Source organism: Cebus imitator, unplaced genomic scaffold (assembly GCF_001604975.1).
Source record: "Cebus imitator isolate Cc_AM_T3 unplaced genomic scaffold, Cebus_imitator-1.0 Scaffold221, whole genome shotgun sequence".
NCBI classification, from domain to species: Eukaryota; Metazoa; Chordata; class Mammalia; order Primates; family Cebidae; genus Cebus; species Cebus imitator.
Window position 1 is genome coordinate 985,906 of NW_016107536.1, and position 25,105 is coordinate 1,011,010.

Here is a 25,105-nt window from a genome sequence, read left to right on the forward strand (position 1 = left end):
CTCCCCAATGGGAGACCAGAGAGATAAAGGTTCTTGCCCAAAGTCACACAGCCACTTCCAAGGCTGGCACCGAGTTCAGTGGCTGCTCCTATGCCTTGGTTTCCATTCCCTCCTGGAAGCTGCCTCTTTTTGTGGCTTCTCTGGCTTCCCAGTCCCCGAGGGGGTTGTCACAGAAGTGCCCCCCCATCTCCCTGAACCGCACAGGGCCAACAGCCTCCAGAGCTGCCTGCCTGGTCTTTCTCATCTCTTCCTTGATCACTCCCAATCTCTCCTGAAATTCTAGACTTTTCTTTGGCTAAACTGGTCCCAAGACTGTGACTGACCATTTAAAGAAACTGAAGGTGGGGACGATTGCAGAATTAGATTCTCTTTCTGTCTCTTACCATGTGTTTAAACCTTACTCTCTCTCCAAAAAATACCTCCCTCCTTCCATTCTCAGCCATGGTGGCCATCAGCTGATCTTTTTCTGAGTCCTAATTTGGGTCAGGAGACGTTTCAATGAAAAGAATGAGCAAGAAAATACAGACCTTCCATGCCAGGCACACACAGAGGATGTCAGGGTCAGAATGAGTCTTGGTGGTCACCTAACCTGGCCCTTGTCCATGAGAAAGTGAGGCCCAGAGAGGGCAGGAAATGATCCGGTGTCATGCAGTTTCATGCAGGCAGAACCCAGGCACTGACGCACGACTGACCGCTCCTTTCCAAATCGCCAGACCAGCTCAGAATGCACAAACACCTGCGACACGTGATGCACCAGGACCCCCGTTTCAGCCTCTCATCTAGTCCCTTGACTCCCTGGGGTGGCCTCTGTCTTAGCCCCCCCGGCTGGGGTCTCGCCCATGGCTGGGCCCAGAAAGCAGGGGCCACTCTCTTGTCTTGAGTAGAGCCCTCCATCAGAGTTGAATGACCTTGGAGTAATTTGCAATGTGCTCATTCCCTTTCTTCCCTCTGTCTTTCCTGCACCGCCCCATTCACTCCTGTCCCTCCCAACCAGAAGCCTGGAGCCAACACAGAGCAATGCAAGCCTGGAGGAAAGGGCAGGACAGCCCCCGGAAGACCCCTTCGGAAAGCATGTGAGTAGCTACTGTGTGCCGTCCTCTCTCTTCCCATTCATTCAACCGTGAGCTTTTATTGAGCATCTCCCAAATGTCTGTGGAAGCACTAGACTGCAGGCACTAGACTGGCATAAAAAATACTCTTTTTGTTGTTGTTGAGACAGAGTCTCACTCTTCAGCCATTGCACTGGTGTGCAGTGGTGCAATCTCAGCTCATAGCAACCTCTACCTCCCAGGTTCAAGCTAGTCTCCCGCTTCAGCCTCCAGAGTAACTGGGATTATAGGCACACGCCATCACGCTCAGCTAATTTTTGTATTTTCAGTAGAGAGGGGACTTCACTTTGCTGGCCAGGATGGTCATGAATTTCTGACCTCAAGTGATTCACCCGCCTTTGCCTCCCAAAGAGCTGGGATTACAGGTGTGAGTCACAGTGCCAAGTCAAAAATATCTTTTGAATAAGCATTATCTTTTTTAAAAAATTAAAAAAAAATTTTTTTTTTAAAATAGAGACAGGGTCTCATTACATTGCCCAGACTGGTCTCCAACTCCTGGGCTCAAACTATTCTCCCACCTCGGCCTCCCAAAGTGCTGGGATGACAGGCATAAGCCACCCACCTGGCCTAAACCAGCATCAGCATGCTGCTTCCTGGGCTGTGAGCAGGCGCCTTAACTGGGGAAAGGGACACCTCCATGATGGCTCTTAGGAAAGCTCTCCCCTGCCAATCCCAGAGAATTCTCAGTATGGTCAAGGACAGAGAAAAACCCAATGATAGAGTGGTATGATTGGTATTATTAGGGGAGCACAATAGGAAACGTATACTTTGTCAGGTGTAAGAAAGTATTCATGGAAGGCTTCCTGGAGGAAGTGATATCTAGGCTGACACTTGAATGATGAGTATGAATTTATCTGGTGAAAGGAGTAGAAATAGAAAGGGTAGGCTGGGCCTGGTGGCTCACGCCTGTAATCCCAGCACTTTGAGAGGCCACGGCAGGCGGATCACCAGAGGTTAGGAGTTTGAGACCATCCTGGCCAATATGGTGAAACTATGTCTCTACTAAAAATATAAAAGTTAGCCAGGCATGGTGGCACACACTCGTAGTCTCAGCTACTTGGGAGGCTGAGGCAGAAGAATCACTTCAACCCAGGAGGCGGAGGTCACAGTGAGCTGATATTGTGCCACTGCACTCCAGCCTGGGCTACAGAGCGAGACTCCATTTCGAAAAAAAAAAAAAAATGTTCAGGCTGAGGGAACCGCTTGTACAAAGTCCCAGGAGCTTCCTGTCTCCTTGTGGGGACCCGATGGTATCCCTTAAGCCCTGGACAGGGAGGCTGAGCGGCTCTAGGCTTTCCAGCTCCAGCTCCTTCACACTGCGGGGGCTCTGCGTCTTGAAATGCCTCTACTTTTGCTCAGGCTGGTTCTGAACTTTGCCCCAACTGCAGGGTAGGGACACCACGTGCCCCAGCCTGCACAAGGCTGGGGGTGGGAGGCGGAGCCCATGTCACAAGGCCCACGGGGTGGGCTCTGCAGAGGCTCCAGTGTTCCAGGAGAGGGGTTCCATGAATGTGCGGTTAGTAGCCTGCAAAGTGTTGAAGGGTAAAGCTGCCTGGGAAGCAAAGGGAAGGTTCAGGTTAGAGGAGGGGCCGAGCCAGGGGGTCTGTGTAGACTGGGCTGGCACTGGGGAGGGGCCTTCAGAGCCACGGAAAGAGCAACACTGGTGGGGCTGGCCGGGGAGCCTGCTGCATGTACGCTTTCCTAAGAGTCAGGACGGAGGTTTCTCCTTCCCCAGATAAACCTCCCGTTCACAGACAGGCATCTGCCTGGCTTCAGGAAAGCAGCAGCTGCGTGACGGCCTGGAGGAAGGTGGTGTGGGGAGGAATGGAGGGGGTGCCTTTTGGGGACAGATTCCAGGGGTTTATGTCACTGTGCGGGGGGTCACAAGAGGGCTTTGGTGAGGGAAGAGATGCTGGGGTTTAGGCAGGGGCAGGATATTGTAGAATGGAACCTACCTCCATGCTGCCAGGAAGCCCTCGGGCTGCAGCCACGTGGCCAGGCATGTGGCAGGACATTGCCAGGTCCAACAGCGAAAGCTGGCATGGAGGGTCCACAAGCCAGCGATGGAGGAAGTCAGCACTCAGGCTGAACTGCTCCTCGGAATCACACCAGTGTTTCCAAAGTGCAGCAAACGGGCAGAGAGGGCTGGGAGGGGTGTGTGTGTCTGTGTCTTTGTGTGTGTCTGTGTATATACCAGAATGGAGGAGGCAGAGAAAGAAAGAGGCCAGGAGCTTTTCTCTCCCCGCCAGGCCTGCCTTGAGAAGTCACCCGAATCAAGGAAAATGGACTCCTCAGGACCTGGGGGTAGGAGGGTGCAGTGAGGGGAATGGGTGGCTTCCTGTGCTTTGGGATGCTGCTGTCTGCCGGGTGCTCACAGCTGGGGACAGGGATGGGCAGGAGAGGACCCCAATAGCTCCTTGCTTGCTGGTGGGGAAGCCTGGCCTCAGGGAATGGCCCTGTTTTCTAGGATCTGGCATTGGAGGGCTGGGCAAAGATTTAGGTATGTGGCAGATCCTTGGCTGGGGTGCCAGGGGCTGGAGGCTGTCTTGAGTAGCAGGAGTGGAGGCCCCGGGGCAGTCCTGGCCAGGGCTGGCTGGGAAGAAGGCCTGGTTTTAGCCACAACTAGGGCACAGACCAAGGACTGGAGCTTGCTGGTGGTCTGCTCCCTTGTACAGCGGGGGAAATGCTGCCATCTGAGCTGGGAATATCAAACCACTGGAGCTCCCTGCAGGCTGGCCTGATGGAGGGGTCTGCGGAGGTCCCCAGACAGCCTAGGTGGGACATGGATGGGGCGGCTCAGCAGTGACAAGGGGCTGTAGAGTATGAGCTGAGGGGCACTGGATGGAGGAGGTGGGGACTTGGAGGAAATCCGATGATAAGAGAGGACTGAGGGGGCGTCAACCACGACAGCCTGAGAGGCAAAATGATGGGGAAGGCCTTTGAAGAAAACCTGAAAGAGGGAATCGCGTGCAAAAAGCAGGGCTGGGAATTGAGGCCACCTCCCCAGCAAAGCTCCTATCTCTGCCTGAAACAGTTCACTGAGTGTGAGCATGGCAGGGGCTGTGGGGGTGCAATTTCATTTGACACCCACATCTTTGTTCAAGATCTTCCCCTACCAACGAACCCTATACCTTGGAATTTGCACAGCCCAGCCTCGTTGAGGTTTCCAGGCTGAGCTAGCTTTGTCTCTAAAGGCAAAGAGGGCATTGGCTCCAGCTTACAGGCCACCGAGTAGCCACCCTCTCCTGCTTCATGACTTAGGGTGGAGGGGAGTTCTGTCTTCCTACTCCTTGCTGCACTGGGGCCATGCCTACTGCCAGGACAGGTGAAAGGTGATGAAACCAGCATCTGGCACTCAGCCGGTCTCTAGAGGTGGGTGGAGTGAACAGGGTGTCCGTGGGAGAGACCCTGGCCTGCCGTGGGCACCATGCAGAGAGCTCTTATTACGTTTTTCTCTGGTGCAGAGGCTCTTTGGCACACAGAAGATGGGGTAAGGCTCTTCAATGCCAAACATGTGGGGAAGAACATATGCGAGCATGGTTTAGTTTCTCTCCTAAATATGTATTCCAATGAGTACTTTCTGGTTTATGGAGGGTGAATTCTAACCAGAAATGAGAAGTAGCACCGTCCGTCATTGTTAACCTCTTGGCTAGCTCTGGGTAGATTCAGAAAGAGGTAGGAGCCCATCCTCCACCAACCGAGCACTTCCTGTACATCCACCAGGTAGTAAGGTAGGTTGATCACAAACACCTTGACGGACAGCTTCCAAGTATAGCTTTCACAGATGAGAAGCATGCTTCAGACCATACAAAATTCCATTTTAACTCAGCTTTCTTTTGGCAGTAAATTTCTCTTCCTAATCATATTTTGCATAAACTAATATTAGAGTGGATTTGCATTTTTCAGAGCACAAGATGGAGGAGTGGTGGAGGCGGTTCAGGTGGGCGGCATGCCAGTCTGGGCTTTAAAAATTGTCCAGAGGTAACAAAGAGCTGAAACAAACCAGACTGGGATGACTGCTGTAACACTAACACTCAAGATCATCCTAGCCAGGCACAGTGGCTGACACCTGTAACCCCAGTACTTTGAGAGGCCGAGGAGGATGGATCACCTGAGGTCAGGAGTTCGAGACCGGCCTGGCCAAGGTGGTTACCCTGTCTCTACTAAAAATACAAAAATTAGTCAGGCAAGGTGGCACGCACCTGTAGTCCCAGCTACTCAGGAGGCTGAGGCAGAATGGCTTGAACCCAGGAGGCAAAGGTTGTAGTGAGCTGAGATAGTGCCACTGCACACTCCGGCTTGGGCAACAGAGGGAGACTCCGTCTAAAAAAGAAAAAACAAATCATCCTGATAAAAGCAGCCTTGAATATGGGAAGTTTCATCTAAGGACCACTCAGGTTATAGACGTTACATCTTAGAATCTCTCTATTTTTACAGAGGGGTAAATTGAGGCAGAGAACCCAAAGAAGACTTAGGGACGATTGTCAAGGCTACTGTCTCCATGGTGTTTCTTTCTGAGGTCAGAAGCTGTTACTGAACTCCAGGAGACAACAGGAGGGGGGTGGGATGGAGGTGGGGACCGGCTGAAGACCTCGGTGGGAGACAGGTAAGGTGGTACAGGTACCCACCCACAATTCATTAAGGGCCATGGAGAGAGGAGGGCTCTCAAATGCCACGAAAATTTCCAAGGCAGCAGAAGGCTTGTATGGAAACGCCATTCTTCCTGCCCACCCACACCCCGTCTGCCCCTGCCGTCGCCTACCCGTGGACAAGTGGTGGGGGCCTGGGTTTACAACCACGCGTTCTCCTCCAACTTGCATCCCTTCCAGGGCGCACTAGGATGCCTCTCAGAGGTTCCTGCCCGCCTCCCGGAGGAAAGGGGAAAACTCCGTGGGCGTCCAGGGAGACTTTGAGCCTCGCCAGGTGGAGGAACGGGAGCCACTGGACCCGCGAGCCGAGACCCTCCCCGCGGAGTCCCTGCGGGAGGGGCGGAAGAGCGCGGGCGGCGGGCCTGAGCGGCGGGGCGGGGTCTCCGGGACGTCCAATCCCCTTCTTTCCCCGCCCAACCCACCCCCTCGCCTCCGGCCCCCCGAACGCTTTCCACCAACCGCGCGCGGCGGTGGGCGGGGCCCGTCACGGCCGTCCTCTCGGGTGCGATTTTTTTTTTCCTTCCCCTTTTTTTACCCTCCCGTTTTTTCTTTTTTTTTTTTTCCTCTTTCCTTTTTTTGTGAATGAAAAAAGGAGGTCGCGAGCGGTCCCCGGGACTGCAGCGCCAGGCGTCTTCGCGGCAGCGCCTTCGCCGCGGGCCCGGGCGCGTAGAGGCGGCGGCCTCGCCCCTCTCCCGGCGCCCCTGCGCGCAGCCCGCAGCCTCCGCAGCTCGGCTCCGCGCGCCGCGGTGACATTGGGCGCCCGGGGCGTGGGGTGATGCTGATCCGGAAGGGGCAGCGGCTGCAGTGCAGCGCGCGCGGCGGCTCCCGGGCCCACGTCCGGCCTGGGCTGCTCTGCCGGAGTTTCTGAGCGGCCGCGAGCCGGCCCAGAGGCTGGAACCCAGCAGCAGCGCGGCGGCGCCGGCGTCGCCCCAACTTGCAGGCGCGGAGGGACCCCCCCACATTTCACTAAAATGAGCGTGCTCAGCAGGAAGAGATGTGTTCCTCACGCTAGAAGCCACCCCGTCACATGTAGTGGTGTAAGTAGATGGCCGCTTGCGGTTATGGCAGGGTGGCCAGCAACCCCGCAGACGCGCCGCGCCACCCTCCCGGCCCTGCTGCGCCTCTCGCGATGTCCCCTGGGCCCCGCTCCTCCCTGCGCTCTGGCTCCCGCTGCTGGGTTCAGAGGGTCTGGAGACTAACCCTTTCCGGGTGTTTCTAGGGAGCGGAAGATGATTTGATTGCCTCGGCGTGTCGCGCCCCTCCGCCTTCTCTGTGTTTAAATTTTTTTTTAAATTTTTCTTTTGTGTGTGTGTGCAGAACAGCGTGTCAGGAAAAAAAAAAAAAAAACGGTCCAGAGGGGTGGAAGTGATTCTGCTACGAAAACAAAATCCAAACAACAGTGGAATTGGGGTGTGTGGCAGGCGGTTCTGGAGCTGGTTCTTTGAACTCAACTCCGTTGCAGTCTGTGAAACTGAGTTCAGTGAAACTACTGGGGAGATCCTTGGCGGTGTTTGGTGATGTGTCCGCATTTCAGGTTTGAGGGGGTTTATCCTGTGTTTAAGCTTGCATTCCTTTGTTAATATGACCATTCAGGGTCCCTTTGGGCCTTGCTTTCTGTTGGATCTGCGCGGGGCTCCTTGCAGTGCCAGCGACCCCCGTGGGAGGCTCCCGGAATTCGGAGTCCACTCTCTCTTTGTTCTTCTCCTTCCATTTCTCCCTTCCTATCCATCTCCCTTGATTTTTACCTTCATTTTCAGGATTTTCCTCCCTTTACCGTTTTGTAAGATGATGTGGGATATTGGTTGCTAGGAGACAAGCCAGGCTCCCAGGGAAATTCTTTCGTTTCCTTGACAACCAGACTAGGGCAGCCACAGATGAACAAGCCTCCTATCAGCTGTGGGAGGGAAAGGGGCCCTTTCTGAGCTCTGCAGAGTGTGTGTAGGGGTGTGGGGGTGGGAATGGGAGTGCACGAGGTTTGTAGCTAATTTCAGCACACCTTGGGTTTTGGCTTGTACCAAGTAAAAGAGCTGGGAGAGCAGTGGGCAGGAGGCTGTTTTTGGAGAGGGGCACAGGGATCATGGGACAGGGATGGAGGGAACACATACCAGTGACTGTGATTATCATGGGAGAGGAGTGAATTTGCGGTTGTGATGCCCAGGACCGGGTGGTGAGTAGGTCATAGTTATGGAGGTTGATTGAGTGGGCATGAGGCAATTGTGAGGGAGTCCGGAGGCATGGAAGGGGAGGGTACCAGAGGGAGAGGAGCAGTTGAGAAGCTCACCGAGTGGGCTGTATCACCATGTATCAGCAACGATACAACATCAGCAACATCCTGGGGCAAAAACTGTATTACTATTGGCACGCTCTCTCCAGGACAGGCTCCTCACTTAGGACAGGCCTGATTAGACTAAGTTCTGCTGGCTGAATTGGGCCAGTCTGTATCTTAAAGAGAGATATAATTACACATATAGATATGCAATCTAGCATTATATAATACCACATTACATAAGAAGACAAATCAGCCCAGGCTCTCTTGGCACAAATTAACCAAGGTTTAGGAGACTGTCTGCCAGTGCCTTCACACCCATTTCCCAGAGGGGGAGACTGATGCCCACAAAAGTGAAGTGGCTTGCCCCTTCCTAGACAGGACAGTATAGTTTGCCAGTCAGGCGGTTGGGACAGGGTAGAAAGGGTGAGATGATACAAACAGAGAAGCACTGAAGAACAAGCCGGGGACGGCTGAGGGGGCTGGGGAGTGGATGGAAGGGGTTGCGAAGCTTGGGAGGCAACCCAGCAGGTCTGGTGTCTAAACTCACAGCACGGTGTTTGTCACGTTCCTACTTGTTGGTTGGCTGATCCCTGCTTAGCCCTAGAGGTGACACAGCACAAGGTGGGCACCAGTGCTTTCACCTCAAAGTAGCTGAACTTGGCCCAGCACTGCTCTGCCGGTGTCCTGGCATTATGCTCACTGTCAAGGTGACCCTGGATTTGAGAACGGGCACCCCCTCCATTATGCCCCTCATTCCCCCTGCTTCTGTCTACGGGCCTATGTGCTGCTGGAACTGCAACTTGAAGAAGAAGTTCTTTTAGCGGTTGGGTGTTAATCTTTATCCTCCAGCTGCACGTATTTTGTATTTGGGATTCTATCTGTTTTGGTATCCACTTGACAAAACAGAAACCACAGCCCAGATGCCACCTCCTGGCACCAGCACATCCCTCAGCTTGAGACCAGGAACTGTCAAAGTGGGGTTCTGGGTCTTCAGCTCAGGAGAGAGAACTGGGAGGAGGAAGCCTGTGGTTAGAATAACAGTTCTCTGGGCCAGGCGTGGTGGCTCACACCTGAAATCCCGGCACTTTGGGAGGCCAAGACGAGTGGATTATTTGAGGTTGGGAGTTCGAGAGCAGCCTGGCCAACATGGTGAAACCCCATCTCTACCAAAAATACAAAATTAGCCGGCATAGTGGCACACACCTGTAATCCCAGTTAGTTGGGAGGCTGAGGCAGGAGAATCGCTTGAACCCGGGAGGTGGAGGCTTCACTGAGTCGAGATCGCACCACTGCACTCCAGCCTGGGCGACAAGAGCAAAACTCCACCTCAAAACAAAAACAAAAAATAGTTCTCTGCTGGAGGAGGGTGAGGAGAGGGAAGGGACGATGCAGTTGCCCTGGAGACCCCAAGGGCACTGCATGGAGACCTCTCGTTGAAGGATCCAGATCCTGTAACATTCCAAGAAGGAGCAGGAGGCTGTCTCATTGAGAAGTCCTTGCTGCACTTTTTGCTTAGTTTGCTGAGATGCATCCACTTGCGAGAATCGCAGTTGCTATCGTTACTTGGATATTTCGGTCTGCATCCCTGCATGATGGCATCCAGTTACAGCCCAGCAGGAGTGGAACCTCTCTGTTGCTGCTGGTGGCCTGGCTCTGGACTGGATGGCTTAGCAGCCAGGGTGCCTGGGCAGCCTCCAGGACTCAGATCTCAGCCTTCCCTGGCCTAGGAGGGATGACTCTGGGCTGCTAAAGCCCCCCAGACGACTTTCATGCACACGGGGAATGTGAGTGGGGCGGGCGGATGATGCTGGAGAAACCAAGCTTCCTAATAACGCCGGGCCTGCCCCTGCTCCCTAAGCCTAGGAGGGTGGATGCTGAACCTAGGGCCTCCTGGCGACAGCTTTTTAAACACCAACATGACATTTGACTACAGAAGGGCCTTCTGTTTGTTCATTCAAGCCATCCCTCTCTGTGGGTGGACAAGCCACTTCCTCTCTGCTCAGCATTGAAGGCAACTGAGACAAGCATTTGCCCGGAAGTTCAGGCTCAAGTTTCTGATCCTTTGATTCCTGGCGACCCCATCACCCATGTAGCCAGCTCAGTGATCATCACCCAGGAGTGCCAGCTGCCTGAGATCTTCAGCCCAAGAATTGTCCTCCCCAGGAATGGGAAGGGCAGAAGAGGGTGGAGGTGGCTCTCACTCGCTCTGAGGCTGAGGACAGGGTGCTGGGAGGATAGCCCCATGTAGGGGAAGGAGAGGCCCACTGGCCACTGACTGTATCATCACAGGCCTGTGGTTCCCCTCACCCCCATCTCAAAGCTGGACCCGTGACTGAGCATGATACACAGGCAACAGGACAGACCCAGGTAGAGGAGGGGAGGCCCCTGGGCTGGTCAGGTGTGTCCAGAAACGGCCCTATCTCCGGGCGGTTGGGAGGGAAAATTCTTGCATCTCTATAAAGGGAGCTGGGGTTGAAGGATGCACTTAGGCAGGCTAGGGCTTGGAAATACACCACCAGAGAGGGTGAGGGAAAGGGTGGAGGCCAGGAGAGCCGCTGCCCAGCTCTGACAAGCCCATTAAATTTTAAAGTGCCCTGCCCTCAGGCATGCTGTGAAAGGGTGGGGACCTGGCCACTCTGCTTCTCTCAGCTGTTTGTTGTTCCGCTGCCACTGCCCTGCCGGGAAAGGAGGAGGAGAGCAGATGATGAGTGAGCTGCCCTCTCTGGAGAGCAGAAGGGACGGGGCAGGGCCTGGGCGGGCTCCGCTGGGGATCTTGCGCAGGTCTCCTCCATCCAGACGCACAGCTGGAGGATGGAGGCAGCAGGAAGACAAGTGGCCCATCTGTTGGCACTGCTCCTCTCTGCCTGAATGGGCTTCTGGCCTTTTGGGTCCCCACGGAGCTCTTGCCCTGAACGTTGCCCATTCCTTCTTCCTTCTCTCAGCTGTGGGGCTTGCAGTGGAGGCAGCCTGGCTGAACGCTGCAGGTGCTGGCCCTGGCCCATGGCGAGCTGGCATGCCACGCCATCCTGACTGCCTCCCTCCTCTCCTTCAGGTCCCGTTTAATGGATTCTGACATGGATTATGAAAGGCCAAACGTAGAGACCATCAAGTGCGTTGTGGTGGGGGACAACGCCGTGGGCAAGACCAGGCTCATCTGTGCCCGCGCTTGCAATGCCACCCTCACCCAGTACCAGCTGCTGGCCACGCACGTGCCCACAGTGTGGGCCATCGACCAATATCGTGTGTGCCAGGAGGTAAGGCTGCAGGGCTACCTGGCTGGGGATCCCCTCCATGGGTCTGGACTTGGTGTCTCCAGAGCTCACAAGAGCCCTCTAGGGGTGGGATGGAGTGGGGTGGGAGCAGCTGAAGAGGAAGGAGCCCCTGGAGAGAGGTTTGAGCCAAGCCCACCCCAGGGATGCATCTCTGGCTGGTTGTGTTTTCAGGGACTGAGCTGGTGCCTGGGACCCCAGCCTTGTCTGGGGTAATGCACTGTATGTAATCACAGCCCTAAGTAATGGGGAGCACTAAGGGGCTGGGGCCTGGGAGAGATACGAGCTGAGAGGAGCAAAGAAGCCGGCAGCTGAGAGCAAAAGGCCAGAGGCTCACAAACATGCAGTTTGCAGGGAAAGCCGGGAACAAGGGTCAGCTCCCGAAGAGGCCCCTTCCACACCCATAGTAGTCCCTTAGGGTCTCTTCCACCCTCTTAGGGTCTCTTCCACTCCTGATTGGCTTGGAGGCCACCCTTGTTATTGATTCTACAGAGATTTCCCATGGATGAAATTATTGTGCAAAGTGCACAGTGGGTGATGCTAGCCCTGTCCCTCCATCCCTGGTGCTGTCTGGGACCCCCAGGGGTCAGCTGGCGCCCATCCTGAGCTGACACACAGAGGGCCCCAAAACTGCTGTCTTCGAGTCCCACTCTTCCTCCCCTGTCCCCAGGTGCTGGAACGCTCCCGAGATGTGGTAGATGATGTCAGCGTCTCCCTGCGCCTCTGGGACACCTTTGGAGACCACCACAAAGACCGTCGCTTTGCTTATGGGAGGTAGGGAAGGCCTCTGGCTGCCTACAGAGAACCAACAGGGTGGGTTTTTCCTGCTTTCCCCAGGAACTGAGCACCTCTGAAATTTCAGCTGGGAGGAAGGAGTGGAGAAAACAGCTCTGGCAGAGCCTCCTTGGGCTGGGGCAGCCTGGGGCAGCAAAGGGAGCCTGGGCCAGGAATCAGGAAGCCTGGATTGAGTTCCAGCTCTGTGCCTAGTAGCTCTGAGATGATGTTTCTCAACTGTGAAGTGGTAAAAACTGCCTTCCAACTCACAAGATTGCTGTGGGTCCAAAACAAGTCTTAAGCTCTAAAATGCCACATAAATTGGAGGTAGTTATTTCACGTTTTGTGTAAGAACACGTGAGCAGATACCTAAGCCAGGTGTGGGACTCTACAGGCTGGGGTGGAGCTGATGTTCCTGGACCAGGTAAGCTACAGTTTGCTTCTCTGCCTGTCACCTTACTCTCCCCCCACCCCGCCCGCAGATCCGATGTGGTGGTTCTGTGCTTCTCCATTGCCAACCCCAATTCCCTCCACCATGTCAAGACCATGTGGTACCCAGAAATCAAGCACTTCTGCCCCCGAGCACCTGTCATCTTGGTGGGCTGCCAGTTGGACCTGCGCTACGCTGACCTGGAGGCTGTCAACAGGGCCAGGCGACCCTTGGCAAGGTAGGGGGTGCTGGTACCAAGGAGACAAACCAGGAGGGTGCCTCACCATGGCTCCCTGCTCAGCCATGGGGGAGTTTCACTGAGCCTCATATCTCTCCCTCCATTTGGAGCAAGCTTGCATCGGGAGTCAACAAGCACACTCATTCATTCATTCATTCATTTCATATACCTGTTGCACACCTCTGGTGTGGGCAGTGCTATATAAAGAACCATGAGGAAAGACAGAGAGGAAGAGGTGATATTTGCATGAAAAAGTCTTATAATTTTGCTGGGAGATAAAGTAACTATGTGAGCATGTTAAATACCCATAGGAAGCATTGCCTGCTAATTGCCAAAGAAGCAGTGCTGTCACAGCTTTGCACTGGAGAGCTCACTGGGGCCTGGCATAGTTAGGGAAAGCTTCCTGGAAGAAGAAGGGTTTGGGTGGACTTTGAAGGAGCTTGATGGGATTTGGCCAGACAGAGCAGGGCAGGAGTGGGTGGGGACCAGCAGCCAGATCCTGAGTGGGGTCCCTCCAGCCTGCAGAAGAACAGGCGGCCTCCCTCCACCCCCAACGCAAGCTTTGTTTCCCTTCCTGAACCTACCAGGCCCATCAAGCCCAATGAAATCCTGCCCCCAGAGAAAGGTCGGGAGGTGGCCAAGGAGCTGGGCATCCCATACTATGAGACCAGCGTGGTGGCCCAGTTCGGCATCAAGGACGTCTTTGACAATGCCATCCGAGCTGCCCTCATCTCCCGCCGCCACCTGCAATTCTGGAAGTCCCACCTCCGTAATGTGCAGCGGCCTCTGCTGCAGGCACCCTTCCTGCCCCCCAAGCCGCCGCCCCCCATCATCGTGGTGCCCGACCCACCCTCCAGCAGCGAGGAGTGCCCCGCCCACCTCCTGGAGGACCCGCTCTGCGCGGACGTCATCCTGGTGCTGCAGGAGCGGGTGCGCATCTTTGCCCACAAGATCTACCTCTCCACCTCTTCCTCCAAGTTCTATGACCTGTTCCTCATGGACCTGAGTGAGGGGGAGCTGGGGGGCACCTCGGGGCCAGGGGGTGCCCACCCAGAGGACCACCAGGGCCACCCTGATCAACACCACCACCACCACCACCATCACCACGGGCGAGACTTTCTGCTCCGGGCAGCCAGCTTTGACGTGTGCGAAAGCATGGACGAGGCCGGGGACTCCGGTCCCGCCGGCCTCCGTGCCTCCACCAGCGACGGGATCTTACGGGGCAACGGGACAGGGTACCTGCCGGGCAGGGGTCGTGTGCTCTCTTCCTGGAGCCGAGCTTTTGTGAGCATCCAGGAAGAGATGGCAGAAGATCCTCTTACCTACAAATCCCGGCTGATGGTGGTGGTGAAGATGGACAACTCCATCCAGCCGGGGCCCTTCCGGGCCGTCCTCAAGTACCTGTACACGGGGGAGCTGGACGAGAACGAGCGTGACCTCATGCATATCGCCCACATCGCCGAGCTGCTCGAGGTCTTTGATCTGCGCATGATGGTGGCCAATATTCTCAACAATGAGGCCTTCATGAACCAGGAGATCACCAAGGCCTTCCATGTCCGCCGGACCAACCGGGTTAAGGAGTGCTTGGCAAAAGGCACCTTCTCAGGTATGGAACGTGCTTGGAAGGCAAGGGGGTTCTGCGTTGGTCCCATTAGTATTGCCTGTCGGTCTCAGCTCCTGGTATCCTGGAGCTGCGGCTGCCGTGCTTTCAAAGCCTGGTCTTCCCCGGCTGGGAGTGGGGTTGTTCTGTGTCCCGAATCTTCTGGGTTCAGGAGAAGACTCCATGGCTTCCCTGGGGGCTCATTATCCCACCTTCTTTCACCGGCCCTCCTGTGATGCTTCTTCTGGACAGATGTGACCTTCATCCTGGATGATGGCACCATCAGTGCCCACAAGCCCCTACTGATTTCCAGCTGTGATTGGATGGCTGCCATGTTTGGGGGGCCATTTGTGGAGAGCTCCACCCGGGAGGTAAGGCTGAGGACACAAAGAGGGGGAGGAAGGAGTGAGACACTGGTACTGTTTACATCTGAGGCACTGCCATTCAGGGTGCTTTCTGTATCGTTGACTGTGTGCTAACCACAGGGTGAGGGGCCGACAGGTTTATGAGGTGGTTCCTGGAGCTAAGGATGACACGGTGCACCAGGAGAGGGAATTACACTAACACCTCAACCAGCTAGTTGAGAAAGCACTTTTGGTATATTATCTCCTTGAATTCACATGCGACTTACATGTGCGCCACTCCTACCGTACACCTAGGAAATTGCAGGAGGCCCTGAGAAGTTAAGTAGCTTGTGTGAAGTTGGAAGTAGAGTTAGGACTTGAACTTGGGACTCCCATTCCTTGGCTCTTTACATTGTACCTTATGGCCTCCCTGACACACCTGAAACCACTAGAAAAACTCAGCGTGTCCCAGGCTGAATCCAGCACTGTTTTAAAAGGTAGGTTTCATGATTATTGAGATGAGGGGAGGCCACCAGATCTGCAGATGGCTGTCATTAAGACAGCTTGTTACGCACAGATCCCAAGAAGACGGGCATGCCACGCCACCAGGGAAGCTCTGGGGTCAGTTAGGAGGCAGAGGGTTTCCCTGGGAGAATGGGCCAGGCAGGTTGAGCAGTTTAGGATTGGCTGGTTTGAATACATTTAGCAGGCTCTGGGGCCTGGGGCTATTGCTATTGTCTGTCTCCTGGCTCTAGGGGATTAGGGCAGGGGAAGTAGTGGGCTTCGGGTTCTGGATTGGTTGGTTTGCTTATGAAAGGCACATTGGTAGGCAAGTCCTTCACTATCTCTAGGACCTGGCCAGCCCTGGGGGAGCCCTATAGGGCCAGCAAGCTTTAGTTGTCAAAGCCTCAAAATAAAGAGACTAGGCCTGGGCAGTGCTCACACCTGTAATCCCAACACTTTGAGGGGCGGAGGTGAGAGGGCTGCTTCAGTAGGAATTTGAGACCTGCCTGGAAACATGGACCCTGTCTCTATGGAAAAAAAAGGAAGGAAGGAAGGAAGGAAGGAGGGAGAGAGGGAGGGAGAGAGGGAGGGAGAAAGGAAGGAGGGAGGGAGAGAGGGAGGGAGAAAGGAAGGAGGGAATACTTCATAGAGTCGCCTGCCCCTCTAATCAGTGCCCCTCCAGCTCTCACGGTACCACCACTTTCTCAGGCACCTAGACTGGAGACTTGGGGATAGAGGGATCCCCTGTGTGTCCTTAGATATATTCTCTTGGGTTTGTTCTCTTTTCCATTCCAAGCAGAGTAGCCCGGGCGGTAGCCCTTGGTGTACTCTGAGTTCCTGGACCTCAGCTGTCCATCCTGAGTGTACTGGAACCTTGTAGTTAGGGAGGTTCTGCTTCGCACAGGCGCGTGGAGTTCTGAACATCCACAGTTTTTCCTACTGTTCCGTAACTGCTTCTGAGTTCAGGGACTGGGTCTTTTTCCTTCTACCAAATACCCCCTCAGCGCCAGTGTCTTAGGAAGTGCTCACCAAATGCCTGAATGAAAAACAGAACCCAGAACGAGGCTGCATGGCATCCCGTGATGTGGAATGTGCATTTTCTAAGATTTCTGGGAAGGAAGTACTTAAGGAAGACTAAGTGGAAGCACTGGGAATGGGAGTCGGTCTCTGGAGTAGGAGTAGGATTTGGATACACAAAATGTGAGACTAGGAGCTCTCACCAGCCCCAGGGGCCTGCCAGTCCCGGGCACTTCTCGGTAATGTAGACGCCAGCTTTTAAGGCTCTAGCCAATTCCCAGCACAGCCTGGAGAGCCTTGCAACTGATGAGAAAGCAGTTTCTTGCAGCACTGCTCTCAAGAGATCCCGGAGGCCTGAAGCAGCTGCTCTGAGCAGACAGAAAGAAGTCAGCTGCTGTGGGTCCTTCTTATTCTGTATCTCGTTTCTGCTTGCTACAGGGAAGGGAGGGGCTGAGGTGTAGGTTGAGGTGACCAGAAGGCCTTCTTCAAGCATCCCGCAAGCCAGAGTGGCTTCCAAAGCATGCCAGTGAGTATCCAGGTCCCTTTGGAAGAGTTTAGAAGCTGGATGCCATGGCTTGTGCCTATAGTCCTGGCTACAGAGGAGGCTGAGGCAGGAGGAATGCTTGAGACCAGGAGTTCAAGACCAGCCTGGATGGCATAACGAGACTCCATTTCTAAAAATAAACACAGAAATGACAGTAGAGTCCTGTTCTCTGGTGCTGTCAGTGAACTGGGGCTTGGCACAGGTTGTCGCTCTAGGGGCCAGGTGTTGGGGGTCTTCTCAGCGATACACACGCAGCATAGGGAAGGCTTCCCGTCTAGGGGAGCCCCAGCATGCAGCCCAGAGCTCTTGAGTTTCTCAGGGCTGATTTCCTCTCCTGCTAAGCAGGACCTCATTGCTGTGATGTCACTCCTTCCCACCCAGGTGGTGTTTCCCTACACAAGCAAGAGCTGCATGCGGGCCGTGCTGGAATACCTCTACACGGGCATGTTCACGTCCAGCCCTGACCTGGACGACATGAAGCTCATCATCCTAGCCAACCGCCTCTGCCTGCCACACCTGGTTGCTCTCACAGGTAACTAAGCGGAGCGCTTGGGGACCTCCCTGGAGGGGAGGTCAGGGAAACCCCAAGGGGTGATGTTATGTTCTCCTCTCACCTCTCTCCTCCTGGGGGACTAGCTCATGTCCAAGGGACTAAGCTTACATCAAATGGAATCTGTTGACAGGCACAGAGTTCTGGATGAGGAGACAGAGTGAAGAACGGTGTGTACAGGGGATGCTTGATGGGGTCACCTGAGGGGCTCTCTCCAAAGGCGATTTCAGCCCAACAAAATGGAACATGAGGTTGGGCTCAGTGGCTCACACCTGTAAGCCCAGCACTTTGGGAGGCCGAGGTGGGCAGATCACTTGAAGCCAGGAGTTCAAGACCAGCCTAGCCAACATGGTGAAACCCCGTCTCTCCTAAAAATACAAAAATTAGCCATGTTTGGTGGCAGGCACCTGTAATCCCAGCTACTCGGGAGGCTGAGGCAGGAGACTTGCTTGAAACCCAGAGGCAGAGGTTGCAGTGAGCCGAGTTTGTACCACTGCACTCCAGCCTGGGGGACAGAGCAAAACTGCATCTCAAAACAAACAAACAAAAATGGAACATGATCTTGCTTTATGTTCTCAGCTTGGCTTCACTTGGACAAGCTTAAGAAGTCAAAAAAGAACACAATTCCCACATTTTTACCCTGTGGTTCTCCTTTTGTTCATTTTTCTTCTTCTCCTTCTTTTGCCTTTTTTCTTCTTTCCCTACCCTTGACATCACCTTCTCTTCCTCCTTCCAGAAACAGCACACAAACATCCCTGCCACTCCTTAGTCCTTGAACAGATTGCGTGAGCCAGAGCTCAGCTTTTTGCATGGACCAATCCCAGGGGCTCTCTGAGGTGGTGCAAGAACTGAGGCGTGGGGGAGAGCCAGTGGCAGGCAGTCTGGGTCCAAAGGCCCAGGGGAGAGAAGTGGTGTCCGCGGGGTGAAGGAAGCCTGGGGCCGGAGACCTGGACCCAGGCAGGCAGCCGGCTCTTGTTTGAGCTAGTGGTGGTGACATGGGTACCAGTGGTCACACTGATGCCGAGGTTAATATTCTTGCATAGGTCGGGGGGCAGAGAGCAGATCCTCACATATTGAGTTGAGGTTCAGGGAAGGGCCCAGTGTCACAGCTGCTGGGGTCTATCTAGGCAGATGATGAAGATTGGGGCTCAGATATGAGAGAAAACAGCAATCCTAAGATGAAAAATGAATAAGGTGGGGCTGGGTTATGGGAAGAAGGCAGAAATCATTGATCAGAACCAGGAGATTAAGAGCTGAGCCCGCAGATGGAGTCCAGGGTCCCCAAAAGGGGGTAAAGGGGACTTTGGGGCAGGTAGCAAGAGAGGCTTCGAAAGATCCCAGCTACAACAGTGTATCTTTTCTTGCTGTCCATGAAAAAATGGTGTGGTCTTCCCAGAGCACATAAAACTTCAGATTCTTAGATGGAATAATTCCACTTTTAAAAGACCACCTCCAGAAAAATGACCCAAAGGGGAAAAATGCATAAAGGTATTTCTAGAAGTTCATGTTGTCATGGCAGGCAATTGGAAGCAAGTCACAGCCAAACCCTTGGTTAAGCACACACGGGCAGTTACATGGTAGTCATTAAAAATGCCAAACTGGACCGCTGCATGGAAAGGTTTATTGAGATAATGTTAAGAAACTTTTCATGAAATTGTCTATACACTCTAGGAAACATATACAAAAGTGTATATATCTGCCTTGCTAAGGATCAGTGGAAGATGCCAAGTTTTGTATAATTGGTGATATGCTTCCTGGCCAGGCGTGGTGGCTCACGCCTGTAATCCTAGCACTTTAGGAGGCTGAGGTGTGTGGATCACCTGAGGTCAGGAGGTCAAGACCTGGCCATCATGGTGAGATCCCATCTTTAAAAAAAGAAAAAAAAATTATTAAAAAAAAAAAATGCTTCCTGTGAAGCCATTAATTCAAGTGGAAAACGTGTTATTGTTCAGTAGAATGCAAATACATAAAAGCACATGAAACATATGTTCAGCTTACTGAATTATTACTGTGATTATATTTTTTTAGAGACAGGATCTTGCTCTGTTGCCCAGACTGGAATACAGTGGTCTGATCATAGTTCACTGCAGCCTCGAATTCCTAGGTTCAAGTGATCTTCCCGACTCAGCTTCCCAAGTAGCTTGGACTATGGGCATGCCTCACCACAATCAGCTAATATTTATTTATTTATTTATTTAGACACAGTGTCTTACTTTGTTGCTCAGGCTGGAGTTTAGTGGCACGATACTGGCTTACTCCCGGGTTCAAGCAATTCTCTTGCCTCAGCCTCCCAGGTAACTGGGATTATAGGCACCACCACAATCAGCTAATATTTATTTATTTATTTATTTAGACACAGTGTCTTACTTTGTTGCTCAGGCTGGAGTTTAGTGGCACGATACTGGCTTACTCCCGGGTTCAAGCAATTCTCTTGCCTCAGCCTCCTGGGTGGCTGGGACTACAGGCGCATGCCATCACTCCCAGCTAATTTTTGTAGTTTTAGGTGAGGTGGGGTTTCACCATGTTGGCCAGGCTGTTCTCGAACTCCTGACCTCAAATGATCTGCCCACCTTGGCCTCCCAAAGTGCTGGGAGTATAGGCATGAGCCACCACGCCAGCCAGTTGTTTGTTTTCTAAGTATTATTTTGATCTCTCTTAGATTTGAACATACTTGATTGGTTTCAATTAATTGCAGTTATCGTCACTGAAGCTCAAATCCTACATACACTCTTTGTCTTGGCTCCAGAGTCTCTGGACTTCCTCTCTATTTGGAATGATGGGATGTTCTGGGTTCCTCTTGAACATTCTATGCCCCAGACCTGGAATCAGCCATTTCTTCAGGAAGTCCTCGCTCCCCCAGGTTCATGCGATTCTCCTGCCTCAGCCTCCCAAGTAGCTGGGATTACAGGCATACACCACAACACCCGGCTAATTTTTTTGTATTTTTAGTAGAGACGGGGTTTCACTATATTGGCCAGACTGGTCTCAAACTCCTGACCTTGTGATTTGCCCTCCTCAGCCTCCCCAAGTGCTGGGATTATAGGCATGAGCCACTGCACCTGGCCTGATCTTTTTAAGGATAAGATAACTCATGAGTTTATACTGATACTTCTAAATAAAATTCATAACCAAGGGTGTTTATTTCTTCAATATAAATATTTTAACTTAAATGCAAGCTTAGTACACAACTTGTTACAAAATTTAAATTAAAACAAACAACTAGAGGTAACTTCTAGTTCTAACAGTTCTCAGCCTTTTTCTTTGATCACCAGGCACGAGGTTTCCCACGCTCGCCTTTGTATATCAGTGGCTGGTTCTATTGGGAACTTTGACCCTATCTCTATCAGATTATGTCGTCGGACATTCGTAGTTTGAAAGATCCTCTTGGATGATCCTAATGTCCCACTTACTCTTCCTAACCCAGCCTGTTGAGAAGGTCTTGCTTTCATCCCTGGCATTCCCGGTGGCAGCAGACTTCATAGCCTGGGGCCTTTCCTGCCCTATTGGGACTTGCTGGGGTCCTGGTTTTCCTTGCCCTGCAGTGAGCTGGGAGGGAGAGGAACAGGGGGAGGGTGAACGCAGGTCCTGTCATGTGCTTCTTCAGCTGATTGATGGCCATGTGTGTCACAGAGCAGTACACAGTGACCGGGCTGATGGAAGCAACCCAGATGATGGTGGACATCGATGGGGACGTCCTTGTGTTCCTGGAGCTGGCTCAGGTATCACGGCAGGGAAGGGAATCTACGGCAGCCTCAGTACCATACTCTGCCTCCCATTGGCTGTGAGTGGGAAGGCGGGAAGGCTGGAAGGCGGTCGATGTGGGAAACCTATCATCGGACTGGACTCCTTGACTGTGCGGAGCCCATGTCCCCTCCGTGCCAGGAAGCAGCTGGGGAACCTTGATGTACCCGGAGGGGAGCTGGCCAAGCAGGGAAGGGATGAGGCTTTAGGCAGCAGTAGAGCCGGGGAGGGAACCCCAGGCTCAGGCTTACATATGATTGCTGCCTGCCTGAGGTCATTTAAGGGGGACTGAGGACTCTCCATCTGAAATTAACTGCCCACTCCCTTAACCAAACAGACAAGCAAAATCTCCCACACTGGCCCTCACAGTGCCAGAAATTCAGCCACCAAAGATTAGTGTGTGGGGTGATAGCCCGGCTCACGCAGGGCTTGCAGACACCCCTGGGAAAGTAGCTCCCTCTGCTCACTGTCAGCGCCTCGGTGCACGCTGCCTTGGTCCCGGTTGGGGAGGAGAGGGAAGTCACGTGGCGTAAGATCTGAGGAGGGCAGACACAGTATGAAGCCACCACGTGGGGCTCTGGGTGTCTGCAGCGAGGATGCTGGGAGCGGGCAGAACAGAGGCGAGGGATGGCTGTGCTGGCAGTCGTGCCAAGGAGCCTGAGGCAGCAGCATCCTCGGTTTTGTGTGGCCTTGCCTCTGGCGTGGGCGCTCTAATACCGCAGGCTTTAGCGCTAAAGGCAGCTGGAGGTGTCTGCAGACCCTCTCCCCTGGAGATTTCAGTGCAGATACCCTTCCCTCCTGTCCCCAGTTCCACTGTGCATACCAGCTGGCTGACTGGTGTCTCCACCACATCTGCACCAACTACAACAACGTGTGCCGCAAGTTCCCCCGAGACATGAAGGCCATGTCCCCAGGTGAGCATCCGGGGCCAGGCCTGGCAGCGCCTGCTGCTCTCCCCTTGGGGTTCCACAGCTCCCACATAACCCAGGGACTGGGAGGCTGCGGTGATGACCCTTGACCTTGGGGCGGGGAGTAGCCTGCGAAGGAGCCTCCAGCCAAGCCGAAGGGCCCCAGGAAAAGCACTGGCCTGGAGGGCACTCACCCTGCCTCTCTGGGCTTCTCATTCTCAGAGGAATGAAGAGGACACTGGAGTAGAGCTGGCAGATTTCAGACTTTTCTGGACAGAACACCATAATAAGAAATACATTTCCTCTTGTGACCCAGGACACATATAGGAAAATATATATGTTTTTTTCATGGCCCACTAAATTGATTGTACAACCCAGGAATGGGCACAGGCCACAGCTTGGACCACCTAGGTCTGGACATCCTCTGAGGCCTTCTGTCTCTTCCTGATTAATTTCTCAGGCCCTAGAGCTCAACAGGAACTGCACAGGCTCCAGGAAGGTGTCCCTGGCCTCCCTGAGGGGTCTGCCACTCCATGGGGTCCTCTTCGGGCTTCCTCCACTCTGCCGTGACCCTCCACCCTGCTGCCACGTTTTTGCTCCATGCTGCCAAGTCTTCCACCTCTGATATCTCCTCCTTTTCACTATTAAAACACTTTTTTTTTTAATTTTCTGAGACAGCATTGCTCTGTTGCCTAGGCTGGAGTGCAGTGGCGCAGTCTTGGCTCACTGCAACCTCCACTTCCTGGGTTCAAGCACTTCTTGTGCTTCAGCCTCCAAAGTACCTGGGATTACAGGCGTGCAGCACCACGCCTGGCTAATTTTTTTTGTATTTTACCAGAGACGGGGTTTCACCATGTTGCCCAGGCTGGTCTCAAACTCCTGCCCTCAGGCAATCCGCCCCCCTTGGCCTCCCAGTGTTGGGATTACAGGCGTGAGCCACCGCACCCAGCCTAGCATTTTCTTTCTAAGGCTCAGGTCCAATAGCATCACTCCCTGGTTCCAAACCTTCTGCGGCTCCCCACACCCTGCAGAATAAGGCCAGCGTTCCTCTGCTCTGATGCTGTGTCCTGCTGTGGCCTGACTCCATCTCCCCCTGGGAACCTCAGCTCTGGCCAGAAACTCCCACTCTCATCCCCTAACCACGCCGAGTGTCTCCTCCGACATTTGTTGACCCCTTCTCCTTTACCCTTCATCTCAGTCGTTTTACCCACAACGCTCAGGAAGCCCCGGTTTAGATCGCCCTACTGTCTTTGGGAAGAAACACAGCCAGAAGGGCTTCCCAGTGCTGACTTTCAGCCCCGCTCTTTGAGCATTTAGCTTGTCTCGGGGGCTCACGTGTTGGGGATGTGTTGGGGGCTGGGCTGGGGCCTGCTGCAGGCCTCGTGGCGGGGTGGGGCTGGTGTCCCACAGTCCTCTTGTCCCTGTGCCTCCTTTCTAACTAAGCCACGCTGCTCTCTGCTCCAGAAAACCAGGAGTATTTCGAGAAGCACCGGTGGCCGCCCGTGTGGTACCTGAAGGAGGAAGATCACTACCAGCGGGCACGGAAGGAGCGCGAGAAGGAGGACTACCTCCACCTCAAGCGGCAGCCTAAGCGGCGGTGGCTGTTCTGGAACAGTCCGTCCTCCCCGTCCTCCTCGGCAGCCTCCTCTTCATCCCCGTCTTCCTCCTCGGCTGTGGTCTGAGACGCCGCTACCCTCTTCTAACCCTGCTGCTGTTGTCCCCATCCGCCCTCGCCCCTCTGCTCTTCTGCATCACCCCATCCACCTTACAGGGACCAGGGGCCCCTGTAACCAGGACCCAGAGGGTGGAGCTGTCCTCACCAGCCACTGTGGCTCAGCCAGAGGGGAGCAGAGCCCTGTGGAGCAGAACGGGAACCACCTGCAGAGGTCCCCAGACTCAAAGCAGGACGGGAGTCAACTGCTGGGAGGAGCAAGCGCTCTGGCATTTTATCTCTGAGTTCGAGAGCCCTTGAGTCAAAGGGGAAGCTTCCCAGCCTCGACGGCTTCCCCGTGTGTCTTGGCCACTGCTCTGGCCAGAGAGGCAGCCCCCTCCCAGCAAGCAGAAGTGATCCTGCCCCTGCTGGCCATGTTTTTCCACTGATGGACTTGAGTGTTAAAATTGTTTTGTGGGCATTTCCACACGGAGCCTACTCAAATCCCCACTGGAGAAGTCAGGGTAGAAATGGAGCCTTCAGAGCCCAACTCAAGGCTTCTACATCCTGGGGTGCAGCTGCCAAAGGCCAGGAGTGAAAAGGCCTGCATCCCGCCAGCATCCCTCCCTCCCAGGGGGCTGTGGTAGCACAGGCCTGATCAGGGGGACAGAGGTCGTTCTGAGCTCCAGGCCTGGAAGCAGCACCTCTTGGTGCAACAAGAAACTTCTCCCTCACCCCTCCTACCCTCAGATTCGGAGATGGGAACCAAAGGAAGCAGCTGGGACAGGTGGAGAAGGAAGTGGGAACCAGTGCACAGCGACCCGAGCTCCTCAGGGCCCTCCCCGGCCTCTGGGGGCCACTGCTTTTTATAGGGTGGGGCAGAATTAGCAAAAAACAAAAGCAAACAAGAACCAGACTGAAACCGAAACAAAAAATCACCAACAAACACTCTGTCCTCTATACCCCCCAAAGAATGAAAATCAGAAAAAGCCCCTGCCTAGCTCACATTTCTCTAAACAGAGGCCCCCATGATGAGGAGGTGAAGATAGAGGTTGCAGAATCGACGCCAATGCCTTTCAGTAAGGGACTCGGCACTACTCTGACGGCGGAGGCCCTGACCCTGCCAGCTGGCTCCCAGCGCAGCACGGGGGCCTGGCCTCCAGCCGGCTGGTGATGGAGGGGCCGAGGCTGGCGGCAAGGAGGGGTTTGGTTTCAGGACTCAGATGGCACCGGACGTTTGCTTTTGCCTGTCTGGAGACTGCAGGCTCCCCTCCTTGCCCTCAAAGGACCACCCCACAGGATGCTTCTGGTGGGTGTTTTCGGGGGGCTGCAGTAGGGGCCGGAGGTCAGGGAAAGGGGCGTGGCCCTGGGGTCCAGCAGTCTGCCTAGCGAAAATAAAGGACCTAGCCTTCTTAGTGCCGGGTGGGATAAAGGGAAGGAGAGGAGGGGGAATGGGGCAGGAGGGAGAGCCAGGTTCATCCAGAGAGGACGAGGGCGGGGCTGGAGGA

At 54.2% G+C, this 25,105-nt stretch overlaps 1 protein-coding gene across 2 annotated transcripts; it reads left to right on the forward strand.

The window, feature by feature from the left end:
• Positions 1–977: 977 nt before the first annotated feature.
• RHOBTB2 (Rho related BTB domain containing 2) lies at positions 978–24,659 on the forward strand. 2 transcript variants are annotated; one of them, XM_017549729.2, is made up of 10 exons: positions 978–1,073; positions 11,080–11,281; positions 11,967–12,070; positions 12,553–12,738; positions 13,326–14,344; positions 14,591–14,709; positions 17,129–17,279; positions 20,928–21,016; positions 21,847–21,952; positions 23,411–24,659. In XM_017549729.2, exons 1-10 carry the CDS (start codon positions 1,018–1,020, stop codon positions 23,626–23,628), a joined length of 2,250 nt encoding a protein of 749 aa, XP_017405218.2. In that variant the 5' UTR covers positions 978–1,017; the 3' UTR covers positions 23,629–24,659. The 2 variants fall into 2 exon arrangements, with proteins under 2 accessions (XP_017405218.2, XP_017405220.1); XM_017549731.2 differs by lacking the exon at positions 978–1,073 and adding an exon at positions 6,268–6,795.
• The last annotated feature ends 446 nt before the right edge of the window (positions 24,660–25,105 follow it).

Bases quoted from the DNA above. Each gene is read 5' to 3' on its own strand.
- RHOBTB2 (XM_017549729.2), top strand. From the start codon at position 1,018: ATGCAAGCCTGGAGGAAAGGGCAGGACAGCCCCCGGAAGACCCCTTCG. The intron at 12,739-13,325 runs GTAGGGGGTGCT...TGAACCTACCAG, and splicing joins GCCAGGCGACCCTTGGCAAG to GCCCATCAAGCCCAATGAAA. The intron at 21,017-21,846 runs GTATCACGGCAG...TCCTGTCCCCAG, and splicing joins TGTTCCTGGAGCTGGCTCAG to TTCCACTGTGCATACCAGCT.